The 11731-nt window shown below is 42.1% G+C and overlaps 1 protein-coding gene across 1 annotated transcript in view; it reads left to right on the plus strand.

Moving 5' to 3' along the window:
* LOC144782517 (uncharacterized) overlaps window positions 1-9877 on the plus strand; it is a 116490-nt gene extending 106613 nt beyond the window's left edge. Inside the window, exon 9 of the mRNA XM_078661921.1 lies at window positions 3997-9877. Within this exon, the coding sequence (XP_078518047.1) occupies window positions 3997-4697 (701 nt within the window). The 3' untranslated portion in view covers window positions 4698-9877. The remainder of the gene's footprint in view (window positions 1-3996) is intronic.
* The last annotated feature ends 1854 nt before the right edge of the window (window positions 9878-11731 follow it).

Genomic DNA, 11731 nt, shown 5'->3' on the forward strand with positions numbered 1-11731 from the left:
ACACGTTATATATATTACTTCTGTTAGGGGCTACAATTTATTTCTATACTTAGATTATTAAAACATTTACTGTGAATAATTCGCAGAATCATAATAACATAACATACTAGCTGTAGAACAAATGTTTGTTATTACCCTATGCAACGGTACTCAGTTTATCAACCTTAAATGAATTAACGTCTCAGTATGTCCAGCTAGAGTTAGAACCTTCAACCCTGATATTAAACTCAAACCTCTGCACCGGGCACATTGGCTCACTGAGCCATTAAAAGCAACCCCAAATAGGAACAACCTGCAAATTTGTATTATACCTAAATGCATGCATTTACTGAAGCCTATTGCACTTTAAAGCTATTGTAAATGGCAAGAATGCTGTTTGAATAGTCTATGTTACCCAAATTCGACTGTGATATTTGGGGCACTTAAAAATAAATATCCTATAATTGTGTTACATTTTAAACATCCTCAGAATGTACTTTACAGATTGCAGACATTAGACATATCTCATGTAAATCCTTGGAAAAATGAGTTTTTTACGCCTGCGCCAAGTGAAATTCCATATGCTAATGTCCTCATTATGCAGTACAACACAACTTAAATTAAATTATATTGCTAGGAGGTCCAGTATGAGCATTAAGCTTTATAAATAGTAAAAAACGAATTTAGAAGCACTTATTTTTAATAATTATTTTTCATAATAAATAATTATTTTTAATCAACCCAATCATGCTTGATAATACCTCATACAAAAGCAAGCTGCATCCCTTGCCTATCATTTTTAGACGCATTCATTTATAAGCCTAAGCACAGAAGCCTAACTTGAAACATGACAAAATTTTTCGCCACATTTCTTTTTTTAAAAAGGACAATTATTATTTAGCAACAGAACCAAGAATATTCTTACAAAAATGCTTAAAGAGAGGAAAACCCTTAATTGAAATGTCTTCCTGTAATACAAAATAATGAACCTTAGTTTTGGAACCTTTTTAAAACAACATTCTGAAATGCAAAGTTTCACCCGTGTTTAACTGAGGGCAAAAGTCCTGGCTGAGTAAATTTTCCTGTTTATTTAGCTTGTCTCTTAGTGTTGTAACATGAGCACGGTGGCAGTCTTTTTCAAACTAAGACATATCAGTGCGTGTTCATATGCGTTTGAGTTCAGCAAAAATTTACTTCAGCTGAAGTGTTTGCCTGTTAATATCTAATTCAATGTCTGTTAGTAAACAATACTAAAAGTTTGTTTTTCTACACAATTTCGTTTTTCAGGCCTTTTTATTCCTAGTGTATGTGAATTTTAATTTTATTTTTAAGCATTTAGACATTTTGCTTAATAGACTGAAAACATCAAGAAAAACCACAAACACACATTTGAGCTCATTTCAGACATAAACAGAAAGGGGTCAAACACTCAGGACACACAATACGGCGCGCTTTAGCCATTCATTTCATAAATAGCGCCATCGCTATTTACTTACAGAAGTTGCACTAATGGGAAAACCACATAGACATTTAAACACACATTTAACCCACAGATCAACACTTAGGACTGAAACAAAGGACAGCCCACAGACTGTACTTAAACCAAACCATTTGTAAATACTAGTTGTAAGTCATATTTACAAGAAACACTTCTCAATAGTGTTCCAAAAGACTGCTAAATCAGACTGCTTTATATCCAAGAAGCCAAAATACACTCAATTCACTAGCTTTGGCTGGTAGAACACCAAAAATCGCTCTGCATATCTTCATTCATAAAATTGCGCAGAACAAAGGATCCTTGTTTGTATTTTGTCCATATTTTAATTCCATGGGGATACAAAATCACCAAGGAAGAAATATGTTTTTATACCTAAACCTATTTAGATATTCCCTCTAGGGGAGCCGGCTAATTTACTTCACATCACACTATGGTACCTCCAAAAAAAAACAAAAAAACAACACATTCTTCGATGTGAGCTTGAAAACAGGCATGCCAAAAATATTGCAGAATATGCAAATATTATATTCAAAGTAGTGCTTAAGGTACTCTTCGTACGTGCACCGTTCATCAAAATCAGATAGAGAAAAATCTCCTCATTACCTGCCTACACAAATTGCAATTTGCATATCAAATCCATACATATCCAAAGTTGGCCAACACAATTTCCAAAATTCCAAAGCTACAGTAAGCGTTACTAAACTACCTTACTCTTACCAATCAAAAGGTTGTCCAAATTCTAACTGCCAAGTTCTGAATGACCTAACGGTCATTTTTAGAATACTCACGCCAAAAAGTTTCTCAGTCAGGAGTGACATCATGTGGAGGATCAAAATCAGGAAGATGAGAAATATACTGGGATGCAGAGACAAAGAATCCCCAGAATCTCCGTGCACAGAGTACCTCCTTAGTAGAATCCTGTCCTGTCCTCCTCAGTAGATTTCAGTCTCCTGACAAGATCACTCCCTCAGATAGTCACTTCTCTGATGAAGCCCACGTTGACGCGCCAATTGAAGTAATCAAAAATCCTTCTATGGGGTCTAACTGATACTTGGTCCTTTTAAAACCAACAAAGAAGAAATTCCATAGAAGCTGAAATATAAAAGTACATTTTTATTAAATTTAAATGAGGTGAGACTACGTCACACAGAAGCCTTAGCAACTGAATGAGGCAGTCTGTTAGAATGGTCTTACTTCACGTCTTATATACTCTTTATCCTGCCCCAGGCATGTAAGGGAGTTGTACCAATTACATTCCTGAACAAATGGAAAATCTGGAGGGTCAGCAGGTGAGTAGCCTTTGGGGTTTTAGCAGGATATGGGCAAAACATTATAATTACATAGTTCACAGAGGTTAATCTGATTTAGATGGCACTGCAGGGCATAGCATGATTACAAGTCAAACAAAGATTAATCTGATAAGTACAGGTAACGGTGAGGACGATAAACATCTGGGAAACTCCATGTAGCATGGCCTGGTCAATCAGTGTCAGGCCAAAGCATGAACAGAGTGTCCGTGCAGGAATGCAACAGGTCAAAAGTTTGAGCTCCAGACTGTTCGTGATACAGGGAGAAAGTCAGTTACAAGGACACAGCACACAAGGGTGGAAAAAATGGCTGAGTGAGTGGCAAGACAATAAACGCACTTTTCCACACTACTATTGGAGATCCTAACCTGTGCCCGACTCCTGATCTCTTTTCACTATACCATATTTGTCTCAGTAATATATGGCCCTCTTCCTGTACTCCACTCTACCTATATTACCTGTATTGTATTGCTCCAACTCCTGTTTCATTCCTTCTTGATCTGTAATTATGTTGTTTTTTACTTTGTTATTATGCTTTTTATACCATGTTTGCCTTATACTATCCTGATCATGTAAAGCGCTCTGATACCTCTGGGTCTAGCCAGCGCTATATAAAACTTTTAAAATAAAATACATCTTAATTTGATCTCGTTAGCCCCATGAACCAGCTCCATGTTATTTATTCATCCTGGGCTCTATGTAGGCAGGAGCAGTGACCAGCTCAGTAGCAAAGAGGGTATGCCATTTGAACGTTTTGAGGGAAGATTGCTTTATTAAAAAATAACAAACACCTATTTTGTGAGCCCACACACTTGTAAACAATTGATTCATCCACCTCTGCCTCAAACAAGCTTTCACATCCACGGTCCACAACAAGGCTCGAAAGAAGCCTCCTCATCTGGTTCACGCAGGAGGAGTGCTTTCACTCTTCACTGATGCAGAATTTGTAAGTTCCGAGTTCATTGTTTTGTATCTCACTGAACTGTAAAGAGATCCTGGTCACCGCCATTGGTGGGGATCTGGATCCCTGCAATTGTTGCTTGCAGCGCTCTGACGCCTATTACCAGGTTGAGTGGTGCTATATAAAAATGTGAAATAAATGCGTTTCAGTGAATGGCTTTATTTCAAGTCATAGCATAAACCATGCTTAGTAATGTATATTAGAGGGGTTCCTGTGAATAATTGTACCTATATATGTCTTTAATTTAACAGATAATGAAGATTTAAGCACAGAAAGGAGTGAAGGCGAATACTTAGACTGTATGAACTCAACAGCACCAGTGAAAGCTTCATCCAGGAAAGCAAAACTGGGCATTATTCGGGACCCTGAACTGAGAATTACCTCTGAAAGGCGACCCTGGTCTGGAATCAATTGGGGTCTTGAACAGTTAAGCGGTGCTCATTGTGAAAGGGCTGTCGGCAGTCAGACATATTTTGGTTTACATCCTGTACCAATATCTGGTGAACACACTAAAAGTGATGCTTCTACAAGAAATGAAATGCTTAGTACAGGTCAGCAGAGCAGTCATCTGAACGAGACTTGGTATACGTGTACTGAATGTGGGAAAGGCTTCCACAAGAACGCAAATCTTAAAACACACATGAGGACACATACCGGAGAGAAGCCGTACCAGTGCCTCGAATGTATGAAATGCTTCAGTATGAAAAGCTCTCTCGACCGGCATCAGAGAACACATACCGGTGATCGACCATATCAATGCAGCGAATGTGATAAAACCTTCAACGTAAAGTCCAACCTAACAATGCATTACAGGCTCCATACTGGAGAGAGGCCGTTTCGCTGCTCGGATTGTGACCAATCGTTCCATCGAAAAGACCATCTCATTCTTCACCAGAAAACACACATGAGAGATGGTGTGAATATTTTGCTTGTGGGAAATGCCTCCGTATGAAAAGCAAACTCTGTCAACACCAAACTACATGTTTATTTCAGGAGGTTTAAAAGGTAACTGTATTTTGCTTCTGCAACTCAGAGAACTACACCCCTTCGTAAGATTACCTATCCCCCGTTCTGATGGAACTCCACTGACCCCTTGGTGGCTCACACAAGTTTGAAAACCAGCGGCCTCATTTACAAAGTCATCATGACCAGCATCCCCGCTTACCTTACAGACAAATTCACCATCTCTGGTGGTTTCCAGCACAACCGCAGCCCGGACACCATCAGACGACAGCTAAGAAGTGTAAAAAATGGCCTTTTCCATCTATGCACTCAGCATCTGGGACATCATCCCCATGTCCACCAGGACCACTCCAAAGCTGATCCAGTTTAGGAAAGAGCTGAAGACACGCTTGTATAAAGAACATTACATCTAATTGCAGTAGTAGTGCATTCTGTTCCCAAAACCCAACTACCCGTCCTATCAATAAGTGACTGTAACTTAGTCTTTGACTTGGCTGCCTTTTGGCTGGGCTCGCTCAGTACAAATACTGCATTTATACATACTTGGCTAGCAATGAGACTCTTGTCGCTGCACGTTTACCTCAATAGTCTGATTTATGTTTCTTACTCTTTATCGTGGCATAAACAACATGTCAACCAGGTCTTGTCTTCCAAGATAATAACTCAAGCTTATGTTTGGCTGTTTTTGTCTGGTCAGACGATTAGTTTCTGTAGTCTTCCTATTTCCTTTGCCATGTTCCAATATGACTGCCCTGGTTTAGATGGTTCCAGGCCAATCAGAGGTAAGGGGACAGTATGAGTGTTTTTACCACTGCTCTCACAGTACCCCCCCATACTGCTGGACCCCAACATTAATTACCAAGTGCTCCCCAGTAGCACTTGACTCTCAGTAGTAACCAGGCAGAGCAGGTGAAGTCTTTAAGAAGAGGCGATGAGGGTTATTCACACAGTAAGAACCAACAATACCCATTAATACCTCAGTCCTTCATTCATGAACTGCATTTTGTATAAAATGCCGTTCACAAACTTCTATCTCGGCTACCTTTTCTGAGCGGAATTCTCCGCCATGGTGGCAGAGTTCTTCGCACACCTACTTAGGCGTTTTGGCAGTATATGTGGGCGGGGCTAGCTTGTTTGGTGGGCAAATGGGGAATAATTTCTAGTAAATGGGATGGTGCAGGTAAATATAAGGAGGAGCTTAAGGTGGAAGACACTAATACAAACACACACTCCCAAAGAGTAAGACCACTGCCATCCACAATATACAGTTTTAATATTACAACAGCTCTAAAAGTGTCAAAACAAACTCAAACATCTTCAAGGCAGCTTTGGAGTAAGTCAGTAGAGGTAGGGAATTATTTAAATGAATTAAATTAGTTTCTCATTTAAATGATTATGAGAGAGCATAAATTTAAATCATTTTAGTTTCAGGTTTCAATTTTAGGATTCCCCATCCACTCATTTAAGGGGGTGGAGACATGCAAGTCTCCACCTCGATGTAAAAATCCAATCGGAAATTGTGAATAGCAAAGAAGTAGAATGTTTATGATGATAGCAAAAAAGTGGAGAGTTACACCAAGGTGTTCAGTGTAAGTATGCGTGCAAGCAAATATATACACTCGTATATTGAACTTTGGGGAAAAGGGCCTCTATGTCCAGTCTTTTACTTTGTATGAAAACAGAAAAGTAGTTTTGTGCACATGAAACTACATTCTATGCATAAAATAAGGATACATAATGGAGACAAGAACTCTCTAGACAATTTCTAACCAGAGACTTGAGTGTAAACCAGTCGGCGTAGGAGAGCTGGGCTGATCGTAGGGTCCTTTGGGGTGCGTGGAATTTGAGTCTGCTGTTCAGGTATGCTGGTCGGGTGTCATGGAGGACCTTGTGAGCGTGGGTTAGCATCTTGAAGGTGACTCTTGCTTCGATGGGGAGCCAGTGGAGTGTGCGCAGGTGATGAGAGATGTGGCAGAATCTTTGCAGGTTGGGGACAAGTCTTGCAGCGGCGTTCTGGATGTTCTGTAGCTTGCGGGTGATGTTTTTGTTCATTCCGGCATAGAGTGCGTTGCCCTAGTCGAGCCTGCTGGTGACCAGGGCGTGAGTGACAGTCTTTCTGTGTTTGAGGGGGATCCATTTGAAAGTCTTACGTAGGAGTCGGAGGGTGTGGAAGCAGGACGATGAGACGGAGTTGATCTGGTGGTCCATTTTGAGCTCTAAGTCCAGGAAGATTCCCAGGTTGCGTGCGTGGTTCGTGGGGGTGGGCGGGCTTCAGAGGGCGGGAGGCCATCTGGTGTCTTAACTGGCGTCGGTGTTTGGGCCCATGAGGAGTACTTCTGTTTTGTTGGTGTTTAGTTGTAGGCATCTGTTTTTCATCCATTTTGGCAACTGCTTCCATCCCTTCTCGAAAGTTGTGTCTGGCGGTGTTGGGTTTGTTGGATAGGGAGAGGATGAGTTGGGTGTTGTCTGCGTATGATACAATGTTGAGTCCGTAGGTTCTGACGATGGGATCGAGCGGAGCCATGTAGAAGTTGAAGAGCGTAGGGCTGAGGGAGGATCCCTGGGGGACTCTAGCAGTTGGTAGGTGTAGGATCCGAGAGGAAAGGGAGGGGAGAGTCTGACAGCTGCATTCTGCCGGAGAGGAAGGAGCGGATCCAGTCGAGGGCCTTGTCTTGGATCCCTGCGTCGTGGAGTCTGCGTATTAGGGTGCGGTGAGAGACTGTGTTGAACGCCGCTGAGAGGTCGAGGAGGATGAGGGCTGCCGTTTCTCCTTTGTCCAGTAAGGTACGGATGTCGTCTATACTGTGTTTTTTTCTGAAGCTGGATTGGGAGAAGTCGAGGATGTTGTGCTCTTCAATGAATGTGGCTAGTTGGCTGTTGATGGCTTTCTCAATGACTTTCGCTGGGAACGGGAGCAGGGAGATAGGTCTGTAGTTTTTGAGGTTGGTGGGGTCCGCCAAGGGTTTCTTCAGGAGGGGGTTGATATCAGCATGTTTCCAGTCGTCAGGGAATGAGGCGGTTGCCAGGGAGCGGTTGATGGTGTGGCAGAGCATGGGAGCGATGGTGTAGGCGGCTGTTCGACAGACCCGCTACTTGGTGGACTGGAAACTGCGACCCACCCCCCAGTGCCTTGACACCCTTACGGGTGAGTAGTCGCACTTAACAAACACCTGATTGATTGCTTGGAAGGTAATGGACAGATGTGTCCAGAAGTATTGTTGAGAACACAGGACCAGCACATCAGGTATGGAACGGTGATTCCAGATGTGTGTGTGTGTGTGTGTAGAATTTATAAGATGGATTTAATGTTAATGTTAAATGTTATTAATAACATAGAACATGAACACACAAAACAATCTTACAAACACCGGATTCACTGGCAAAATTGTGACTTAAGTTAGCGTTAGAGTAAAAAATAAAATTGAAACAAAAACAATTTCTAGAAACAGATTTTTGCCATGTTAAGGAGTTTGATTAGGCAACCAATAAAGCTGTTAAATGTACCTTTAAAACCCTTCTTCACTCTTCCAGTGTTGGCTGACCTGAAGAAAGTACACAATTATTTTTGGGGTTGTATAACACATTTGGGCATAAACATATATTCAACTGTTTCCCCTTTGTCTTTACATAAAGCAATATAGTTTTGATCTTTGGTCAGTTTCTTTGTAGCATGTTATATTTGTAAAACTGGAATGTAAAATAATTGTGTTGATTCATCGATGAATTGAAGACTGCAAGTAATGTTTGTTAATATTGCTTCCTTGTGAATGAATTGTTTTCAAGCTAAGTTCCTCTGCTTTCCAATGAGTGCAATGTTATCCAGTAGGGACAAAAATGTAAGGCTCAGTTCAAGCCTGAGTCTTCAGTGCGATGTGGAGGATCGAAGGTTACGTAGTTGGCGAACGCTCTTGACGAACAGTTGATCAAGTCTGTGAATGAACTGTGTGCAGCACCAGTGGAAAATAGAGTGAACTGGGAATAGGATTTGGTCCAATTGGTCTTCCTCCAAATTTCCTAGAAAAAAGCACTGGAAGGTTTAGCTGCTTTGGAAGGTTTAGTGGCACCGAAAGGTTTAGTGGAACTGGAAGGTTTAGTGGCACCGGAAGGTTTAGTGGCACCGGAAGGTTTGGAACTGGAAGCTTTAGTGGAACCGGAAGCTTTAGTGGAACCGGAAGCTTTAGTGGCACTGGAAGCTTTAGTGGCAAGTTTGTGGCATTCAGGAGGGAAGTATTGCAGGGTTGGGGCTGTGTTCTGGGTGTGGGCAATGCTTTGTACTTGTAGTGACCCTATCGAGGCACATCATTATAGCAGTCACCCCCCAGGGTTCGAGTGCTGATGTGTTGTAAACATATCCTGCCAGCCTGCTTCGAGGATTTCATTTAATAGAAAAGGTTTACATTGTGGAACGAACAAGACTGAAAAGTAATGAAATTAAATGAACTAAAATGCTCAAAGAATGCTGCAAAATATGCTATTGTGCTTGGAAAGAATTCAATTTTTATGACACAATTTTTATGACACAAACGTTTGTGACCCAAGCTGTGATATTTTTGGTTGCAAGTGCCTTTATTCCATAGTTTTCTTCTTGAAAGTTTATGAATACAGTAAATCTTTGCTTTGAAACCGATATACTGAAATAATAGAATTCCCTTCTGCTCTTTCTCCCCAACGTTATGGATAGGTTTCTACAATTGGTTTGTGTGCTTTGATTTTATTTAATAGTAAAGCAGGAATTTAGAAACAATCTAACATGACAATCACGCATAGTGTTCTTTGTATTTAATTACTTGTATCTGCTTCATTAGGTTTTGTATTTTTGATGTGTGGTTGTGTGTTGAAAATGAGCCTAATAATGTAATTTGTGGATAGTGATTTGTGGAAAGTGTTGGTTTCTAAACAATTGTAACATCAAATCTTGTTTGATCAGCATTAAGAGTGTATAGGGTTTATAGGTTACAAAAACAGTAAATCTAATTACTCAACGATTTTTATAATAGAACTGACATTGTTTGAACAATATGTGGCGTTTGTGCTCCCATTACTGGCTCTGCTGACAATCCTTAGTTGGCTGGTTCCTCCTTCACCAGAAAAGTAGACCTCTGGGTTACAGCTTTCGACCTCATTATCAATCTTTCAACATCGCAGAAAAATAAAATAATTTTCCTAAAACCTTTTTTTTTATCTTGATATGACGGCTGTCTAATCTGTACTTAGCTCGAGGATTTTACTATGAAATATTGTCCCAAAAAATACCATGGTACAATGACATCAAGGGACAAAACATCGGAAGGTAAGTGCATGGAGGGAAGTATCGATTTACTATTTCTAACGCCACATCTACGTACCATGAGATATGAGGGCAGCATTGGAAATTCTATGTGGAGATGTTATGTTATGTTATTTGTATTTGTTAAGCGCTAACTAATACCCGAAGGTGTCCTGGCGCTATGAGAAGACCTACTGATAGGCATGAACCGAGACATAACCAATTACATTATGAAAAGCCAGGTTTTCATTGCCTTTTCTGAAAGCCAGGAGGTTAGTAGTGTTTCTTAGGGTTAGTGGTAGTGAATTCCACAATTTCGCCGCATTGATCGTGAAACTCCTTCCACCCCAGCTTGCTTTTTTGACTCGGGGGATAGTGGCAAGCTTTTGGTCTGCTGACCGTAGTGCCCTCTTAGGTGTATACCTAGTAAAGCGTTGCTGAAGAAACTTCGGTCCTATGCCATGAAGGGCTTTAAATACTAGGCATGGTGCCTTGAATTTAGTTTGTTTGCTGACCGTGAGCCAGTGAAGTTGTTTAACCTTGTTTGATATGGATTTAAATTTTGGTGTGGCTGTTATGAGTCTAGCAGCTGCGTTTTGTAACATCTGCAGCTTGTTCATTGATCCTTTGTGAACAGTAAGGTAAAGACTGTTACAATAGTCCAATCTTGACATTATAAGGGCCGATACCACTGTTTGTTGTGCATTCTTAGGTAGTAGGGGCATGATTTTTTTGCAGGATTTAAGGATAAAAGATGTGGTGGAGGCGACCTGGTTTATTTGGTCCCTGAAGTTCATTTTATCGTCGATCAAGAATTCAAGGTTCTTGACCTTTTTTTTGGGGCAGGCAGCGGTCCCATCTCCTCTGGCCAGCAGTTAGGATTCCAAAAGGTGGGGTCTGTGACGGGGCGGGACGTCACTGTGAGGAAGACTGTGAGGAACATGTTACTTCTCGAGACTGGTGGGCAGCTGTTCCCTTGTCACCCCTTTCTGTTCCCATTCAACAGCCTACCTCCCCTTCTCCGGAGGAGTGGCCACTTGCTGACACTGAGCACCATTGGGGATACGAGGACGAAAAAGGACGAGGCGCCTTTAATCCTGACTTTGAGGAAGACGAGACTCCGCCCATCTGGAGCGTCACCGAGCCAAAAGGAGGAGGACCCCGGAAGACATCGGACGGCGTTTCCCCGGAGGAAGAAGGCGTTGTGGAGTGGAGACGGAGAGCAGAATCGAGAAGTCACGGAGATGACGAAGCCTCGACTAGCCCAGCTGATACCATCAAGCCAGGAGGCCAACGGCTCTGCGAAGCGCCCCGCCACGCTCCCGCGGGAGGAGCGTGGCTTACAAAGGTACGGGGCAGAGTTGCGGGTTGGGTGGGTCGGAGTGGCCAGCCTACGGACTAAGCAACCAGTGTACATAGCTGTATAGTTCCCTGTTCCTTTTCCCCCCCTCACGAGCACTTCCGGCACTGTACTAGCTTCTGTGTAAATACACGGCGCACTTGGTTTCCCTCACTCCCGGCCCTGTAAATACTGCCCCGGACGTCCCAGTCCCATTCCTTCCTTTATGGCCCCGGCACCCTCGCTGAACATCGTATGTGGAGGACGTTTCCGAAGTTCCCATTCTGGCTGCAACACCTCCCCTGCGTGGCCGCACCACCCTGGAGCTCCCAGCTTTTCCCAACGGCGTCAGAACGAGCCTGACGAGTTTGCCCGGACAAGACTCTCTAACAGGAGAAGAAAGGCGTATTTGAAAATA

This window comes from Lissotriton helveticus, chromosome 9 (assembly GCF_964261635.1).
Source record: "Lissotriton helveticus chromosome 9, aLisHel1.1, whole genome shotgun sequence".
Lineage (NCBI taxonomy): Eukaryota > Metazoa > Chordata > Amphibia > Caudata > Salamandridae > Lissotriton > Lissotriton helveticus.